The sequence below is a fragment of the Scylla paramamosain genome, chromosome 10 (assembly GCF_035594125.1).
Source record: "Scylla paramamosain isolate STU-SP2022 chromosome 10, ASM3559412v1, whole genome shotgun sequence".
NCBI lineage: Eukaryota > Metazoa > Arthropoda > Malacostraca > Decapoda > Portunidae > Scylla > Scylla paramamosain.
Window position 1 is genome coordinate 8,986,223 of NC_087160.1, and position 21,176 is coordinate 9,007,398.

Sequence of the window (21,176 nt, forward strand, 5' to 3'; positions counted from 1 at the left end):
CAAGCTTACCCTTGAGTATTTTGGGTTTGCCTCATACATGGGCAATGTCATATACTTGGGTTACAAAGATATCAGCGACATCTGGGTCCTTCAGAGAAACAAAATCCATTTTACCTAAACTTATAGCATTCCTGAAGTACTTGATTTGCCAGTGGGATTTGTCGGTTTCCACTAACTCCAGTAACTTCCCAACATAACAATAGTCTCTGCTTGTCTCCCTTGAACTTCACAACAACACTGTCACTTCATTCAGAATTGGCTCACTGTTAAGTCCAACACTCATTTCAATATTTGATTCTAGTTTAAGCTTATGTTCTAACAATCCACTATCTTTGTTTTCATTTTCACATCTTTTGCATTCTCTTGCTCTTCCATATCTTCTATACTTCTGATAATAAAAAGTGGAAGAACTGTTTGCTGGCCTGCCATAATAGTGATATTAAAAAAAAAACATTTTCCCGTGATCCAAATTACCCCAATGCTGAACTCTACTCACTAGTAATGCACAAAGGAATTTAAAAAATATATATTTTACCCAAACATAGCTTATGAAACATGTAGTTAATACTGGGAGTTTAAAGCTCCTAGGTCAACTTCATTAAAAGCTAGGTAATTATATTTCCACCATCAATAAATTGGAAAGATTCCTGTTACAGCACTATAGGCTACTCTAGCTAATGCATGCTGTAATGATTACCTCTGAAAATAACATAACATGCAGAATTCAATGACAAATAAATGCATATAATGTAAAATATGGGAGAAACCAATAATAAATGAGCTATTATACCAAATAGCAAAACATTTTCGTTAGTGTGATTTACCAAACTTGTTAAAATTATCCCAAATTACGGTGTGTGTGTGTGTGTGTGTGTGTGTGTGTGTGTGTGTGTGTGTGTGTGTATATATATATATATATATATATATATATATATATATATATATATATATATATATATATATATATATATATATATATATATATATATATATATATATATATATATATATATATATATATATATATATATATATATATATATATATATATATATATATATATATATATATATATATATATATATATATATATATATATATATATATATATATATATATATATATATATACACACACACACACACACACACAGGGTGTCCCGTGAGGAAAGTCTCGTATTCCCAGAGATGCAAGACCAACTAATTTTAATTAGGAAATAATATATGGTCAAATGTTTCTAGTGCCATGATTTACAAGTTACAGGACATAAATATGAAGGCCCTGAGTTGGCGAAAGGGAGGAAGGGAAGGAGGACAGCAATGGTGGGCGTTGGCACCTTGAGGGTATTACCCGCTTACACATTAATATTTTCATAAATAGATATATAATGAAACTGAAGAACGCGATTATCTCTTGTAACAATTAATACCTAAAACATAACGCATTCCATATGGCAACAACGATCAGCTAGATCAGTGTTTCCCAAACTTTTCCAGTACATGACTCCTTTCAGTAGTATCAAACCTACCATGACCCCATCTTTATGAGCCCTCTAAAAACGCACTAATTTTTAATGGCGCAGATACATTTAAAAGATTAATTACATCAGAAAGTGCAATAAAATATGTTTATCGTTATTTATCAATGTTTATTAATGTTTATTAACAATGAAAATTTAGCCCCATTCCGGCAAATCGAACGTACATACAGTTGGATCTTCCATGACCTCCAGAAAAGGGTCATGACCTCTTTGGGGATCATGCCCCGCAATTTAAGAACCACTGAGCTAGATGCTGCGGGACGGCCCGTGTGCAGCCACTTGCCACTTGCCACGGCATTAAAAACATATAACCATAGAATATTTCCAGCTTAGAATGACTTGATTTTTAATTTCCGAAAATATGCAACTTTCCTCAAGGGGCATCCGCTATGCGTGCCTATCAGATCGAGTCAAGTAACATTTTTGAACATTACTATAAAAAAAAAAAAAAAGATAAATATAAGATAGAAAAAATAAATAAATAAAAATCTTATTTTCCATTTGCTTGAAGGAACTGAAGTGTCTTCGTTTACTTGATCCTCTTGAAGTAGCGATGGCACTCTATTCCAGACTCAACGTGCTTCATCGTCTGCGGATATTTTGAAATTCAAGATTATCACCATTTTATTCACTGAAAATTTACTGAAAATCTATGTATCTATTTAATGTACTTATCCATCTTTCTATTTATCCATCTATCTATCCAAATAGATAGATAGACAGATAAAGGTAAGATGTGAAGTTTCTAGTTTAGATTATTAGTAAAGGACATACTATGGATGTTTAATGAAGAAAAAGGGAAGAGTTGGGTGTCATTGAAGATAAGGGGATAATTATCTGGAAGATTGTGTCAAGTTGACTGAATTGAATTTTGAAGCATTGAACAATACTAAGTTCGCTCTGCCCCAAACAGTAAATATTTAGAGAGATGAAAAGTCAGGCGTTCTGTGGCTTCCTGGGTGAGCTGTTTAATTCCTGAAAAGTTGGATGTCTATGAAAAGATGTGGAAAGTACAGGATGGCATCATCACCGTAGGAGTGTATAAGACAAGTCTGGCTTAGAAGATTATTGATGAATAACAGGAAGAGAGCGGCTTACAGGATAATACCCTGAGGAACACCATGGTTAATAGACTTAGAAGAAGAATGCTGACCGTCTATCACAGCAACAATAGAACGGCCAGAAAGGAAACTTGAGAGCTTTGTAGCTTGAGCTTGAGAGCTATATATATATATATATATATATATATATATATATATATATATATATATATATATATATATATATATATATATATATATATATATATATATATATATATATATATATATATATATATATATATGTGGTCATCAGGCGCACGGGTTCGAATCCTAGCTACGGTCCGAGGGTAGGAAGGGCATCCACTCGGGGTAACTGTTCCCAAATGCCAAATCCAAAGTACTTCATCAGGAGGCGCCGTCTCAGCCCTGACAGAATATATATATATATATATATATATATATATATATATATATATATATATATATATATATATATATATATATATATATATATATATATATATATATATATATATATATATGAGGAATGCGCGTATTAGGTGCATGTAAAGTTGTGTGAAGAGAGTTGTCTTTAGAGGGCAGGCTGTGACTGCTCCCTTGTCTTGTGAGATAAGAACATAAGAACATAAGAAATAAGGGAAGCTGCAAGAAGCGACCAGGCTTACACGTGGCAGTCCCTGTATGAAACACACCTACCTATTTCCATCTGTTATCCCCATCCATAAACTTGTCTAATCTTCTCTTAAAGCTCTCTAGTGTCTAGCACTAACTACATGATTACTGAGTCCGTTCCACTCATCTACCACTCTATTTGAGAACCAATTTTTTCCTATCTCCTTCCTAAACCTAAATTTTTCAAGCTTGAACCCGTTATTTCTTGTTCTACCCTGGTTGCTGATTCTAAGAATTTTGCTTACATCTCCCCTTGTTATAACCCTTATACCACTTAAAAACTTCTATCAGGTTCCCTCTTAACTTACGTCTCTCTAGAGAATGTAAATTTAACAGCTTCAACCTCGCTTCGTAAGGAATACTCCTCATCCCCTGTATCCTTTTATTCATTCTCCTCTGTACTGATTCTAATAGACCTATATCTTTTCTGTAATGTGGGGACCAGAACTGCACAGCGTAGTCTAGATGAGGTCTGACCAGCGCCAAGTATAACTTTAATATTACTTCCGGCCTTCTACTTTTAATACTCCTAAAAATGAATCCTAGTATCCTATTTGCCTTGTTTCTGGCTTCTATGTATTGTTTCCCTAGACGGAGTTCAGAGCTAACTATAACTCCTAAATCTTTCTCGTACCCTGTACCTACCAGAGTTTGGTTGTTTAATGTGTACCAATTGTGTGGGTTTCCTCTACCTACGCTACGCACTTTGCATTTATTGATATTAAATTGCATTTGCCATCTATCCGTCCATTCACTCATTCTATCTAAGTCTGCCTGCAAGGCGATGGCATCCGATTCTGACCTAATTAATCTACCTATCTTTGTGTCATCCGCAAATTTACTAACATCACTACTAATTCCACTATCCAAGTCATTGATATATATTAGAAATAACAATGGCCCTAATACTGACCCCTGTGGCACCCCACTAATTACATGACCCCACTCGGATTTCGAGCCGTTTATTACCACTCTCTGTCGCCTGTTACCAAGCCATGACCCTATCCAGCCTAACACCTTCCCATCTATCCTGTATGCCCTAACCTTTCTCAGGAGCCTTTGATGGGGTATCTTGTCAAATGCTTTACTAAAGTCCAGATATAAGATATCATAACTATCACCATTATCTACTGCCTCGTACACCTTACTGTAAAAACTTAACAAGTTTGTCAGGCAAGACTTCCCCTTCGTGAAGCCATGCTGTGACTGATTAATCAAGTTATGTTTGTCTAAATGTTCCCTAATGTTCCTCGCTATTATTGACTCTAATATTTTACCTACAACTGAAGTTAAACTGACAGGTCTATAATTAGACGCTAAAGTTTTATCTCCTTTCTTAAAGATGGGTACTACATTAGCCTGCTTCCACATTACTGGTACCTCACCCGACTCCAGTGATTTCCTAAAGACAGAAACTAACGGCTCACTAATAATCTCTTTACATTCCTTAAGTACTCTGGGATATATTTCATCAGGTCCTGGTGACTTGAACTTTTTTAGCCTATCTATCTCCTGTTCCACTATCTCCCTAGTTATGGAAATATCTGTCAGCTTCTCATTCTCATCTGCTCTAAACACCTGTTCACTATCTGGCATATCCTGCATGTTTTCCCGGGTGAAGACACTTAAAAAATAATCATTCAGAAGTTTACTAATCTCCTTCCCAGAACTAACCAGCTCCCCATCTGCTGCCTTTAATGGACCTACAGTATCCTTATTCTTCGTCCTGTATACCTGATAAAATCCCTTGCGGTCCGTCCTCGCCTGGCTGGCTACCTTTAATTCATAATTGTCCTTAGCTTTCCTCGTTAACTTCCTGACTGTTCTAACTAATTCATTATATTGTGTCCTTAAAACTTCTTCACCTGCCCTTAATCTCTTATAATATACTTCTCTTACGCCCTATATAATGCTTTAACCTAGCAGTCATCCATTTAGGGTCATTTTTTTGTGATCTTATTGTTCTATACGGGATATTTGCTAACTGACCTGTATGAACTTTACGAAATATTTATACAATTCATCTACATTTACTTCACCTAATCCCCTCATCTCGTCCCCTACCATCCTCTCCACTCCCTCATCTACTCGCCTCGACCTCACCTCTCTCATTTCAGCATGACCTGACATTCCAACATACTCACACCTATCTCCCCCCTTCCTCTTTCCTCCTCCCTTCCGGAGCCTCACCTCACCTCTCTCATCCTGCCTTATCTCTCTGAACTCCGTCCCTGACATGACCTCACCCTGCATCCTTTGCCAATCCACTCCTTGGAGGTACCTTTTTAATTCTTCAAAATCTGCTCTCCTAAAGTCAGGTATTTTACTAGTGTTTTTGTTTCTAACAGTTTCTTCCCATTCTAAATTGTACCTAATTTCCCTATGGTCACTGTTACCTAGCTGTTCTCCAACCTCTACCTGCGTGACTGCTTCCTCCCTGTTAGTAAGAATTAAATCTAGAATATTATTCCCCCTTGTGGGTTCTACGACTACCTGTTTTAAAAAATTATCCTGAATTACCTTAAGAAATTCCTCTGCTTCCTTGTTACCCACAATCAGACTCCAGTCGATATTCCTAAAATTAAAATCTCCTACCACACATACCTGACTGTACCTGCCTGCTCTATTTAATTCCTGCCACAGTGAGGTGTTAATTTCCTCTGTACTGGTCGGTGGTCTGTAAACTACCCCTAGTACTACTGACTGCGATTCTTCCTTAATATCTACCCATATCGACTCTGCTTTGTTATCTGTTTTAATTCTATTGTTCATACAACACTGTAATGTGTCCCTAACGTATAACGCGACGCCTCCTCCTCTCCTGTTTTCCCTATCTTTATAGAACATTGTAAACCCATCTATCTTAACCTCTGGATTAAATACTTTTCCTGAGATATCTAACCAAGTTTCAGTTAAAACAATGATATCAAATTTCTCTACGCTCGCTATTCCTCTAAGCAAGTCTATTTTATTCAGAATACTTCTACAGTTTGTGTAGTAAACACTTAAGCTATTTCTCACCATCCCTGAGCTAGCTACCTTTCTAGATTTAACTAATTTGCCCTTCGCCTTCTCTTCACTACCCCTTCTTCCCTCCCGACAAACGAAAAAAGTGCTGGCTGCAAGAAGCCACCAGGCTTACACGTGGCAGTCCCTGTATGAAATATACCTACCTATTTTCATCTATTATCCCCATCCATAAATCAGTCTAGTCTTCTCTTAAAACTCCCTAATGTCTTAGCACTAACAACTTGATTGCTGAGTCCGTTCCACTCATCTACCACTCTATTTGAGAACCAATTTCCTCCTATCTCTTTCTTAAACCTAAATTTTGAAACCGTTATTTCTTGTTCAGTCCTGGTTGCTAATCCTAAGAATTTTGCTTACGTCCCCCTTGTTATAATCCTTACACCTCTTGAAGACTTCTATCAGGTTCCCTCTTCACCTACGTTTCTCTAAAGAATGTAAATTCAACAGCTTCAATCTCGCCTCATAGTGAATACTCCTCATCCCCTGTATCCTTTTAATCATTCTCCTTTGTACTGATTCTAATAGACCTATATCCTTCTTGTAATATGGGGACCAGAACTGCACAGCGTAGTCTAGATGAAGTCTGACCAGCGCCAAATATAACTTCAATATTACTTCGGGACTTCTACTTTTAACACTCATAAAACTGAATCCCAATACCCTATTTGCCCTGTTTCTGGCCTCTATGCATTGCTTTCCTAGACGGAGTTCAGAACTAACTATAACTTCTAAATATTTTTCGTACCCTGAACCTACCAGAGTTTCGTTGTTTATTGTGTACCTACTGTGTGGGTTTCCTCTACTTACGCCAAGTACTTTGCATTTGTTGATATTAAACTGCATTTGCCATCTGTCCGTCCATTCGTTTATCCTATCTAAATCTACTTGCAAGGCGATGGCATCCGATTCTGACCTAATTAATCTACCCATCTTTGTGTCATCACTACTAATTCCACTATCCAAGTCATTGATATACATCAAAAACAACAATGGCCCTAATAATGATCCCTGTGGCACCCTATTCATTACAAGACCCCACTCGGATTAAGAGTCGTTTATTACAACTCTGTCACGTGTCGCTTAGCCATGACCTCATCCAGCCTTCCCATCTATCCCGTATGTCCTAACCTTTCTCAGGAACTTCTAATGGGGTACCTTGTCAAACGCTTTATTAAAGTCCAAATATAGGATGTCATAACTATCATCATTATCTGCTGCCAAGTACACTCTACTGTAAAAACTCAACAAGTTCGTCAGGCAAGCCTTCCCTTTCGTGAAGCCATGCTGTGACTGATTTATCAAGTTATGTTTGTCTAAATGCTCCCTAATGTTCTTCGCTATTATTGACTCCATTATTTTACCTACAACAGAAGCTAAGCTGACAGGTCTATAATTAGACGTTAAAGTTTTATCTCATTTCTTAACGATGGGTACTACATTAGCCTGCCTCCACATTACTGATACCTCACCTGACTCAAGTGATTTCCTAATGATAGAAACTAACGGCTCACAAATAACATTTTTGCATTCCTTAAGTACTCTGGTCCTGGTGTCTTGAACTTTATTGCCCATCTATCTCCTGTTGCACTATCTCCTTAGTTATGGTAATAACTGTCAGCCTCTCATTCTCATCTGCTCTAAACATCTGTTCACTATTCGGCATATCCTGCATGTTTTCTTGGGTGAAGGCAGTTAAAAAATACTCATTCAAAATTTTACTAATCTCCCCAGAACTAACCAGCTCCCCATCTGCTGCTTTTAATGGACATATAGCTTCCTCATTCTTCATCCTGTATACCTGATAAAATCTCTTTGGGTCCGTCTTCGCCTGGCTGACTATCTTTAATTCATAATTGCTTTTAGCTTTTCTCGTTAACCTCCTGACTGTTCTAATTCATTATACTATGGCCTTAAAACCTCTTCCCCTGCCTTTAATATCCTATATATACTTCTTTTCCACCCTATATAGTGGTTTAATCTAACATTCATCCATTTAAGGTCCTTTTTTTTGTGATCTTATTGGTCTATACGGCATGTTTGTTAATTGTCCTGTATAGAATTTATCTACGAAATATTTATACAACTCATCTACATTTACTTCACCTAATCCTCTCATCTCGGCCCTTTTCATCCTCTCCACTCCCTCATCCTCTCGCCTCGACCTCACCTCTCCCATCTCAGTATGACCTGACCCTCCAAGATATTCACACATATCTCCCCCCTCTCTCCCTCCTCCGACCCTTCCGGACACTTCTTCCCTCCTCTTGCCTTGCACCCTCACACCTCACCTCTCTTATCCTGCCTTTCTCATCTTCCCTCCTCTTGCCCTGCACCCTCACACCTCACCTCACCTCTCTCATCCTGCCTTTCTCATACTCTCTCAACTCCGTCCCGGACTTGACCTCACCCTGCGTCCGTTGCCAGTTAATCCCCCCAAAAATCTGCTCTCCTGAAGTCAGGTATTTTACTAGTGTTTTTGCTTCTAAAAGTTTCCTCCCATTTTAATTTGTACCTAATTTCGCAATGGTCACTGTTACCTTGCTGTCCTCCAACCTCTACCAGCGTGACTGTTTCCTCCCTGTTAGTTAGAATTAAATCTAGAATATTGTTCCCCTTTGTGGGTTCTACGATTACCTATTTTTTTTTTTTTAATTATCCTGAATTACCTTAAGAAATTCCTCCGTTTTCCTGTTACCCAGCATCAGGCTTCAATCGATATTCCTAAATTTAAAATCTCCTACCACATATACCTGACTGTACCTGCCTGCTCTATTTATTTTCTGCTATATTGAGGTGTTAATTTCCTTTGTACTGTTCGGTGGCCTATACACTAATCTCAGTACTACTGATTGTGACCCTTCCTTAATATCTACCCATATCGACTCTGTTTTGCTACTTTTTTTTAATTCTACTGTTAATACAACATTGTAATGTGTATAACGCGATGCCTCCTCTTAGATACAAAGGGAAACGTTCATTGAGGTCATAGCTGGGTCATCGATAAGTTCACAGCATCCCCTAATTCAATGATTGAAACTTCATCCACTGGGAGTAATTATCATTTCGGCAGGTGTCTTCTACACTCTCTTTATCTGTATCTTTCTATCCATCTACTTAGAAGTCCATTGATCCATTTCTCCAGCAGCAATAATTAAGGAATTCACGCAAAGAAGCCACAGAACGCATTTTTCTTTCTTTCTTTCTTTCTTTCTTTCTTTCTTTCTTTTTTTTTTTTTTTTTTTTACAATATGGGAGGACAAACCTTGTGTTGTTCAGTGCCTCACAAACCCTGTTTCTACATATATCCATTCGACACAACGCTCCTGACACTATTCCCTCTTCCTCGGTGTTCCAAAACTATTCCTCTCTTCCATACCGAACATTTTTGAGCTGTCCATTAAAAGTCATAACTTGGTATTTCACATCTGTTGTCAAATCAACTTCCAATACGTTACGTGTTCTCTGTTGCCTCCACCCATACGTTCCTTCCAGCTGCTTGCTCTATACAGGGGCCTTATCCACTCCATGTATAGAATACTACGTACTTCAGAATATGGGGAGATTTAACTCCTGTAACCCTCCTAAATAGGCTGACGAACTTGAACAGGCTAAGACTTGAACTATTTTAAAAGGGTATCAAGACATACCAGCAAGAATATTGGCTATCGCTCTTGGCCCTGGCCCTCCTGTTTTTTTTTTTTTTTTTTTTAAGGAACAGCATTGTGAATGGACTTCTAATTCATTTGTTTGTAACTCGGTTTCCCTGATATTTGTCTTATATCCATAAATTCTCTCTCTCTCTCTCTCTCTCTCTCTCTCTCTCTCTCTCTCTCTCTCTCTCTCTCTCTCTCTCTCTCTCTCTCTCTCTCTCTTTCACTCGATATATATATATATATATATATATATATATATATATATATATATATATATATATATATATATATATATATATATATATATATATATATATATATATATATATATATATATATATACACACACACACACACACACACACACACACACACACACACACACACACACAGTCAAACCTCGGTTTTCGTATGCCCTAGTTTTCGTGCGATTCAGTTTTCGACTACCTTTTTCGTCGAAATTTTGTCCCAGTTTTCGTACACCCGTTCGGTTTTCGTACACTTGAAAATGACCTGTACCAAACTCGTCCGCCTGCCCGCGTGACTCGGCCACTCGTTTCCTGGAATCGAGCGCCCACGCAAAGCATTCCATGTGTTCGTGACTCCGTCTGCTTTGTTTCTCGTTGAGTGAGCATCACTCCACGCGTTCATATGAAACATTTTGTAATAATCCACTGTTTTTTGTGTTTGTTTATTGAGTGCAACTGCTAAATAAGCCACCATGGGAGCCAAGAAAGTTCGGAGTGTTCCAAGTTCCCTTTGATAAAGAAGGCGAGAAACATGATAGAATTCAAGAAAGAACTCGTAGCAAAGTACGAAAGTGACGTACTCGTGGCCGATCTCTCCAGGGGGTACGGGAAGTCCGCATCAACGATCAGTTCCATACGCCAACAAGTCTTCAGTAAAGGTAAAAGTGATGCTAAATGTTCATTTATCCATTTCGTTAGTCATATGTTGGCTGCGCAACCTCTGTTTAGCCCAATTTTTGTTTAGTATACTAGTCATCAATATCATGTACCCTTTCACCCTGGGAACACTTGGACTACAGAAATCAACTAGTACAAAATGGTGGAGAGATGGAGAGTCAGTTTGGCGTCACAACATTCCTTGCTGTCTCTCCTGCCTGCTACATAGGCTCGCTGCCTCCCAAATGCCGTCCACTCTCGCCAGCAGCTACGGCTTCATCTTGTGCCTTGGATTTCTTCTGGCTACCTGCTACCTCCTGTCTGTCTCCTTGTGGCTTTCCTGTGGCTTCTGGAGGTTTCTCTGGCGTTATGTTGGGCCGCCTTACCTCTGCCACACACCCATGTGTGCACTACCTCTCCCCCTTGGACCGCACATCACCGTCTTCTGGTTACTGCTACCTGCTGATAGTGCTTTTGCTGACCGTGTTGGGCTTCCCTCTCACAGTTTCTCCTGCTCACATTCGTCGCTCACCATGTTGTGGTGCTTCTGCTGATTGTGCTGGGCTTCCTGCTCGTGGTTTGTACCTGCCACGTGGGCCCTCACTCGTCGCCTACCATGCTACCATCTCCTGACCATGCTGGGCTTCCTGCTCGTGGTTTATACCTGCCACGTGCAACCTCACTCGTCGTCTACTATGTCTACTCATACTGTGCCTTCTGTTGCTGCTGTGGGCCTCGGATCGATCTAGCTCTCCTGCCTGCCTCCCCTTGTCAGCCTGTGCTGCCTGCCTCCTGGCCAGTGCTGCTAATCGCTGCCATTACTACTGCTGTAGTGAAACCTGGTCAGGCTCCTTTCCTGCCTGCCTGATTGCTCGTGTCAGCCAATTATACTATGTACCTGGCTATCCTGTAGACATTTGGTACTCTGTTAGCCAGTATTGCCGCGGTCTTCGCACGCTTTGGGATGATATTAGTGTTTTGTCAGTGCAATCCTACTTTTTTTCCAATTTTTACGGCAAAAGACGCCATTCCTTCTGTGAGGTCCCTAGTGGTCTTTTTTTTTTTTCTGGCCTGTGATTCGCTATTCTGACGTCAAAGTTAGTGTGAGCCTTGGGATTAGCCAGTGCGTACTCACTGTTCTGAAGTCACTGCTATGTGAGGCTTGTGATTAGCGAGTGCGTGCTCGCTATTCTGACATCACGGCTGAGTGAGCCACTGCATACTTGCTGTTCTGGCGTCACGGCCGTGTGAGCCTTGTGACTGGGCAGTACATACATCATTGTATTGGCTTAAGCACAGTATTCTTTCGCGCTCTTTTGGTAGTGTCCCATGTTCGGCTTCTAAGTGGCCGACACTATGCACAAAATAATGACATCATACATTATTTTGTGTTACTGTCTTATTATATCATAAGGGTTCCATACAACGCTCAGACGGCCAGCCTGTATTATCCACACACTATTCAGACCTGGCGAGACACCGCGGAATGGAGATCATGGCCTCTCCCATGGGTACGAATGGGAGAAAGAGTTAGACCTACTTGATACTGCAGCTGTTGCAGTGACCTACAAGTTATTACAGAACACCAAGAAGATGAGAAAAAGTAACTTCTTTCTATGAAAAAAAAAAAAAAACAATTTCTTTCCATACTTAATGAAGATGTAAACTGCTTCTGAGCATGGAAGACTGACATTCTACCTCATACTGCCTAATATAAATGTAATTATATTTCTAGTATGTTATCCTTTAAAATCTGCAGCTAAATATTCTGAGGTGTCGCCATAACTCCCGTTTTTTGTGCCACCGGATGAATGTATTTTCATCCGTATTCAATAAAAAAATAATTCCTTTCTATATCAAACTTCAAAAGCTGGAAGTTTTGTGTGCGGCAGACATGTTCACAGTAAGTTGCCGGGTATTGTATTGAGAGATGTGGCCTCAAGGCCGCCTCATGTACCCATCCACGCGCAAACAGGCCCTGAACCGGGCGCTGACCGGACAAAGCCAACCTCTGGCAGCTGCAGGTTCGTGAGGCCGCCTCTCCGCCAGCCTGCACAGGCCCCCTCAACGTCCCATTCACGCTGTTTTGCTCAGGCGGCCGGACACGAATCGCGAATTTATACATATTTCATGTTATTATCATTATTATTGTGTCTTTTGTTCAGTCGGTACACACGCACATGCATTTTTTTTTCCTATTCGATGTGACCTGCGTGTCATCCAATGTTCCCTGCGGTTACACTTTGTTAGACATGAGGCTATGCTTGGTGTAACCAAGCAATATATTAGCTTTCGTAGGCAGTCATGCGGGATCCGAATGTGGCCGCATGCGTCGCCTCGCGCGCCTTACAGTCATTTTTGTCTGGCCGTGCCTCGATGACGTCTATGCTACATCTTTACAACCCAGTTTATATATATATATATATATATATATATATATATATATATATATATATATATATATATATATATATATATATATATATATATATATATATATATATATATATATATATATATTGCGCTCATCTACGTCGTGTATCCTTTCACCTTAGGAACAGTAATCAGTTAGTACAGGACACCCTGTGTGTGTGTGTGTGTGTGTGTGTGTGTGTGTGTGTTTATTGCTTACATATACATGATAAAGTAATACATACTCATACAACAGTATTAAAGGTAGAAGCAACGGTCTGTTGAGAAGAAGCTCCCCAAGGGACATTATATTCTAAAAAATATTAATGCGTGGAGCTAAGTTCACCGAGGGACATTATATTTTAAAAATATTAATGCGTGGAGCTAATTTAAATGTAATTTATAAATACGTGCGCGCGTGTGCGTGTTTGTGTGTGTTATTTTTTATGTTTAAGGAAGCATGACCAAGGACAAAAAAATGAAAAAAAAACTGACCTGTTTTCTCCACTACATACCCACATCGATACCTACACCCACACATATGCAATGCGCACGCGCGCAAGCGCGCGCACGCACGCACGCACGCACACACACACACACACACACACACACACACACACACACACACACACACACACACACACACACACACACTCACCATGGTTAAGCCGTCATCAGTAAACTCCCTCACCACCTCTGTCGAGTATGTTGGTGCATCTTGTCTCTGAATGATTCTATTGTTCTCAATGGTGAATACATTCTGCATGGGACGAAAAACATTTTATCATTTACTATTATCGCACCTGTTCACGTTAATGTGTGTGTGTGTGTGTGTGTGTGTGTGTGTGTGTGTGTGTGTGTGTGTGTGTGTGTGTGTGTGTGTGTGTGTGTGTGTGTGTGTGTGTGTGTGTGTGTGTGTGTGTCTGTGTCTGTGTGTGTGTGTGTGTGTGTGTGTGTGTGTGTGTATATATATATATATATATATATATATATATATATATATATATATATATATATATATATATATATATATATATATATATATATATATATATATATATATATATGAGGGGCAGTGGCCAATGTCAACAAAAGAAAGGTGAAAAGGGTCAGTCTAAACTATAGATTAAGTGTCCTGGAACCTCACTCTTGGAAGAGTTCGTCATAAAAAAAAGAGGAAATATAGACGCACGCAGGGAGTTCTAGAGTCTACAAGAAAAAAAGAATGAATGACTGCGAATACTCGTTAACACTTGCATTAGAAAGGTGGACATACTCGTAATATGGGTGCAAGGGGAGGAGGGAGGCATGCAATTAACAAGATCAGAAAAGCAGTTAGCATGAAAATAGCGGTAGAAGATCTTCTGGCTTTCCTTACTGAATCATAGTCATCCTCTTTTATATATTTTGGCGAAACTTTTGCTGTTGCCTTAGACATATCAAAAGTTTTTGATAGAGTCTGGTACAAAGCTTTGATTTCCAAACTACCCTCCTACAGCTTCTATTCTTCGCTCCGTAACTTCATCTCAAGTTTCCCTTCTGAGTGTTCTATTGCTGTTGTGGTAGACAGTCACTGTTCTTCTCATAAATCTATTAACAGTGGTGTTCCTCAGGGTTCTGTCCTGTCACCCACTTTCTTCCTATTATTCATCAATGATCTTTTAAAACCAAACTATTTGTCCTATGCACTCCTACACTGATGATACCACCCTGCATTTTTCAACGTCCTTTCATAGACGTCCAGCCCTTCAGAAAGTAAACAGTTCACGCAGAGAAGCTTCAGAACGCCTGAGTTCTGATCTCTTTTAAATTTCTGATCAGGGTAGAGCAACTTGGTATTGTTCAATGCCTCAGAAACTCAATTCCTCCTTCTATCAACTCGACAGAACCTTCCAGACAACTATCCCCCTGTTCTTCAATGATTCTCAACTGTTCTCTTCTACACTGAACATCCTCGGTCAGTCCTTTATTCATAATCCAAACTGGAAACTTCACATCTCATCTCTAGCTAGAACAGTTTCTATGAGGTTAGGCGTTCTGAGTCATATCCGCTAGTTTTTCTCAACCCCCCACTTCCAGCTGCTAACTCTGTACAGAGGCCTTATCCGTCCATGTATGTAGTATGTTTCACATGTGTGGGGGAGTTCCACTCATACCGCTATTTTAGACAGGATAGAATCAAAAGCTTTTTATCTTATCAATTCCTCTCCTCTAACTGTCTTCAGCCTCTTTCTCATCGCCGCAGTGTTGCATCTCTTGCTGTCTTTTACCGCTATTTTCATGCCAACTGCTCTTCTGATCTTGCTAATTACATGCCTTCCCTCCTCCTGCAGCCTCGCTGCACAAGACTTTTTTCTTTCTCTCATCCGTATTCTGTCCACCTCTCTAATGCAAGAGTTAACCAGTATTCTCAATCATTCATCCCTTTCTCTGGTAAACTCTGGAACTCCCTGCCTGCTTCTGTATTTCCTTCTTATGGCTTGAACTCTTTCAAGAGGGAAGTTTCATGACACTTATCCTTCAATTCTCAATATTTTCTTTACTTCTCTTTTGGGACTGGCACCTCAGTGGGATTATTTTTTTTTTTTTTTGTTTCCTTTGGCCAATGACCCTCTTGCATAAAAAAAAAGAAAAAGGGAGAGAGAAAGATACAACATTGCAGCAACAAGAGGCTAAAAACAATCATTTACAGGAAAGGAGTTTATAAGACAAAATGCTCTTGATTCCGCCCTATCTAGAAGAGCAGTTGAATGGAACCCTCCAAGCATGTGAAGCCTTCTCCATACATGGATGGGTAAGGGTTCCATACAAAGTCATCAGCTGTGGTAGTGAGAAACTGGCAGAGACGATTCAGAACGCCAACATTCATAGCAGTTGTTTTAGCTAGATATGGAATGTGAAGTTTCCAGTTTAGAATATTGGTAAAACACAGACATGATAATTTCAATATAGACAAGGGGGACAATTAAGTGTCATTAAGAAGAGGGGATAATTGTCTGGAAGATGTCGAGTTGATAGGTGGAGGAATTGAGTTTAAAGGGCATCGAATCATAGAAAGTTTGCTCTACCACAATCAGATATTTTAGAGAGTTAAGAAGCCAGGCTTCTTGCGGAAGTTATTTAATTCCTGAAGGGTTGGACATCTATGGAAAGACTTGGAAAAGTGGAGAGTGGTATCATCAGTGTAGGAGTGACTAGGACAAAAAAAAGTGGTTAAGATGATCATTGATGAGTATTAGAAAGAAAGTGGATGATAAGACAGAGCCGAGCAACACCACTGTTAACAGACTTAAGAGAAGAACAGTGACTACATACTACAGCAGTAATAAAAAGGTCATAAAAAACACTTGATATAAGATTAGAGAAAGATAGAAGCCGAATGAGGGTATTTTGGAAATTAAAGCTTTGTATCAGACTGTATGAAATGCTTTTGATATGTCTAATGTAAAAGCTTTCACCAAAATCCCTAAAAGAGGATGATCAAGACTCAGTAATGACAGCAAGAAGAACAATAGAGAAGCCACACCATGCTGGTGATCAAATACAAGATTGTGAAGTGATAGATGTTTAAGAATCTTGCTGTTGATGATAGAGTCAAAACTTTAGAGAAGCAAGAAATTAAAGCAATAGGATGATAGTTTGAGGGATTTGAGCAGTCACCCTTTTTAGGAAGAGGCTAATATAAGCAAACTTCCAGTAAGAGGTAGCCTCCCAAGTGTTGCTTTTGTTTGTACAGCAGAGCTTTAAGAATTACTTTTACTCTGTTTCGATTTTTACAATCTTCAGCAACTCTCATAGTGGTCTTTCTGCGGTGGAACTATTTAATCATTCTTCCTTTCATCCTCTTATTTTATCAATTCTTGAGTGGCTCTACCTCAACGTAGAGGCTACCACGATGGGTTTTCTGGGTCCCGGCACATGCGGGAGTTTCATGGAATGAGAAGGCCAATAGGCTGGCTAAAGAGGTAGCAACTTGGGTTGCTCCTTTCAGCCCCGTTCCATTTCATAACTTGTACTCCACTATCAGGGTAGCAGTTCTTGCCAGTTGACAGAGCAGGTAGGAGGCTTCAATTGCTATCATTAAGATGAGGGAAGATGACATCTTTAGCTGTCTGTCTGTAGAAATATGTCAATGTGCGGGGATGCCACTCAGAGACTGAACTAGTCCGTCTCCAGACGTCTCACACATGGTTACCGCATGTCCCAGGAAACACAACCATAATGTGATGACTGCTTAGTCCCTATTACAATGCAACATTTTCTGGTAGTGTCTCCCATGCTGGTGGACTTGCATGAGCAATATCTCTACAGTTATCGTAGGGAAGATGGGGCTTTCTGCTCTCGCTGATACTTAGAGAGAAGCTTCTTTCCCCAGAACATGAGGGCCTGTTTGTGAAAAGGCTGATCTTGGTAATGAATTGTAACTTCCCTTATAAATATTATCAATTTAAAATATTTAACTTGTAATAAGAGGTATTTTTATTATATATATATATATATATATATATATATATATATATATATATATATATATATATATATATATATATATATATATATATATATATATATATATATATATATATATATATATATATTTTTTTTTTTTTATTTTTTTTTTATTTATTTATTTTTTTTTTCCCTCTGCATTTTAGTTATCGCTGATTAATCCCATTTCTTTTCATGTCTTGACTTTTTTTTGTGATTTCTACCAGGTTTTTATCCTTTTACAGTTTTCTTTTATCTACTAGAAAGTAGGAGCAAGCAGAGAAAGGGTTACTCTCAGCTGCCTCAGAGTCCTGCATTTCAGTGAGGAAAAGAATATGAATTTAACAGAGGAGAGGTGGTGTTCCACATATGAAAATTAGATCTATGTAAGTTTATAAATGTTGCATAAGTTAATGAAGAAAAAGTTAAGGGATTTGTCAAGACACATAGGATCAATATGAGAAGAACAGTCCGATCTCAGGACATTTGTGGTCCCCTCCCCAGACAAGGCTAATTTTTTAAATTTTGAATGAAAGGTGTGCGTGTGTTAGGAACATGTAGAGTAGTGAGAGGGAAGAGAGTTGCCTTCAGATGACAGGCTGTGTTGTGAGACATAAAGGGAAATGTTCAGTGAGGTCACAGCTAGCTCACTGATTGGTTCACAGCACCTCATGATCCAGTCTTAAGACTGTTTCAGTGCCTGAGACCTCACTGGGAGTAATTATTGTTTTGGCAGTCGTCCAGTTCCCAAATCAATACCAAACAATGCTAAAAAAAATTAAAGGATAAGTGTCTTGAAACCTCCCTCTTGAGAGTTCCATTCATAGGAAGGAGCAAATAAAGAAGCAGGCAGAGAGTTCCAGGGTTTACCAGAAAAGGAATGAATGATTAAGAGTACTGGCTAACACTTGCATTAGAGAGGTAGACAGAATACGGGTGAGAGAAGAAAGTCTTGTGTAGCAAGGCCATGAAGGGAGTGGAGGCATGTAGTTAGCAAGATCAGAAGAGCAGTTAGCATGAAAATAGCGTTAGAAGATAGCAAGAGATGCAAAACTGTGGCGATGAGACAAATGCTGAAGATAGTCAGTTAGAGGAGAAGAGTTGAGAAGACGAAAAACTCTATCTAAAAGAATGGTATGAGTGGAACACCGCCCATATATGTGCAGCATACTCCATACATGAACAGATAAGACCAATGTACAGAATTAGCAGCTTGAGGGAGGGGGTGAGAAAACTGGCAGAGATGACTCAGAATGTCTAACTTCATAGAAGCTGTTTTAGCTAGCAATGAGATGTGAAATTTCCAGTTTAGATTATAAGTAAGGACAGACTGAGGATGTTTAATGCAGAGTAAGGAGACATTTGAGTGTCACTGAAGAAGAGAGGATAGTTATCTGAAAGGTTGTGTCGAATATATATATATATATATATATATATATATATATATATATATATATATATATATATATATATATATATATATATATATATATATATATATATATATATATATATATATATATATATATATATATATATATATACATATATATGGAAGAAATGAGTTTTTGAGGCATTGAACATTACTTAGTTTGGTCTGCCCCGATCAGAAATTTTAGAGATCAGATCAGGCGTTCTGTGGCCTCTTTGCATGAGCTGTTTGCTTCCTAAAAAGATTGGTCAGGTCAACATTTTTTTAGGGACAGATTGAATGTAGGCAAACTTCCAGTAGGAAGGAGAGGTGAATGCCGATAAGCAAAGGGCAAGTACAGAACAGTTATGGCAGAGAAGAATAGGAAAGACTTCATTTGAGACATAAGCATTTCGAGTATCAAGTCCAGAGAGGCCATATAAACTATAAAGATCAATTTCTATAAGAGCTTAAAATATTCAGAGGAAGTGAGAGAGCATCAATGTCCAAATTATCCAATGCGGAATTATCAGCAGAGGTGTGAAGGATTTCAAATTTATTTAGAGACAGAAATGGTGGTAGAACCAACTGGATTAAATAGACAAGGTAAAAAGGTAAAATAAAAAAAAAAAGTATTGGTGGATGTTTTTTGGTTAGATACCAGAATTCACTAGATGACTGGCTATATTTTAAAATTTCCATTTCATAAAAGAGGTCTTGACAAGCTGGAAAACAGAATTGTGATGATTTTGAGCTTAAATATAAAGGGTATGAGTTTTAAGGGATGGAAGGCTAATGCATTGTTTGTGAGCTGCCTCTGTATGCAGAATTGCGCAAGAACAATTTGAGTTGAACCATGGTTAACAAGCTTTGGAATTAAAGAAAGCACATGGAATGTATGCGTCCATGCCAGAGACAACTATGTCTATTATACACTTTAGACAAGAAATGATGCCCGACACTGAACCAATAGTCATTCCATGGAAAACTAGAATAGTAGTCTCAGGTCTTCCCACAGATCAGACTTGACCTCTACTTTGGTAAATCAAGAAACGGTACTGGAGCGATAAGATAGAACACATAGATAAAGATTTTAATTGGAGGAGTGTAATGGAGAGAAAAGTTTGACAGGATACAGGTAGTCGTCAACTCACGACCTATGCGACTTATGACTGATTGCATTTACGACCACTTCCATACAACAGTTTCGGGCCAGTTCCTGTTGCTGCTGCAGGAGGCTGGGAGGCTAAGAGCTGAGGACGCTCACATAATTCCCGCGCTCACACAAAGTTCCTAGCATAACACACTTCCTCTAGTTTTTGTTTGTCTTTCACTTTGGAAATTTTTCTACAATATCACCTCCAAGATCTATCAAAAAGAAAATATAATTTTCTACTCCTCAACCTACCAAGAAGAAAAGAAAGGCTATTGATCTCAATACAAAAATTATGGTGATTAGACAGCACGCAGTAGGTAAAAAAATGAATGTGATCACACGTGATTTGAAGTTAGCACACTACTGTGTAGACGATTTTGAAGGACAAAGAAAGGATTTGTGAAGCTGTAAAAGGTTCTGCATCAGTGCAACCGGCAATCATAACGAAGCAACGTACTGGAACCATGTACAAAATGGAGAAATTAATACACATTTGGATGTGAGACCAGATACAGAAATGGACACCATTAAGCCTTTACATTATTCAAACAAAGGCAAGGAGTTTATTTCAGACTCTGAAGGAGTGCGCCAGAGAAGACTACAGTCAAGAATTTGCAGCAAGTATTGGCTGGTTCGAAAGATTTAAGAAAAGATTTCAATTTCATAATGTTCGTGTGACTGGAGAAGCAGTGAGTGCAGATGGAGGAGCATGCAAGTTTTTGTTGACAGTCTGAATTAAATTATTATGGATGGAGGATGTCTAGTAAAGCAGGTATTCAGTGTGGATAAAACAAGATTGTACTGGAAACGGATACCAACTCGTACTTACATCTACATACTTACAT

General features: G+C 38.8%; 1 protein-coding gene across 3 annotated transcripts in view; it reads right to left on the bottom strand.

Moving 5' to 3' along the window:
* Positions 1-1,627: 1,627 nt before the first annotated feature.
* The window catches only part of LOC135104208 (fatty acid-binding protein-like), a 50,848-nt gene continuing 31,299 nt past the window's right edge, over positions 1,628-21,176 (bottom strand). For all 3 annotated transcript variants that reach the window (XM_064011328.1, XM_064011329.1, XM_064011330.1), the window contains 2 exons: positions 13,935-14,036; positions 1,628-2,129 (listed from right to left, as the gene is read on the bottom strand). In XM_064011328.1, the coding sequence (XP_063867398.1) occupies positions 2,070-2,129; positions 13,935-14,036 (162 nt within the window). In that variant the 3' untranslated portion in view covers positions 1,628-2,069. The remainder of the gene's footprint in view (positions 2,130-13,934; positions 14,037-21,176) is intronic.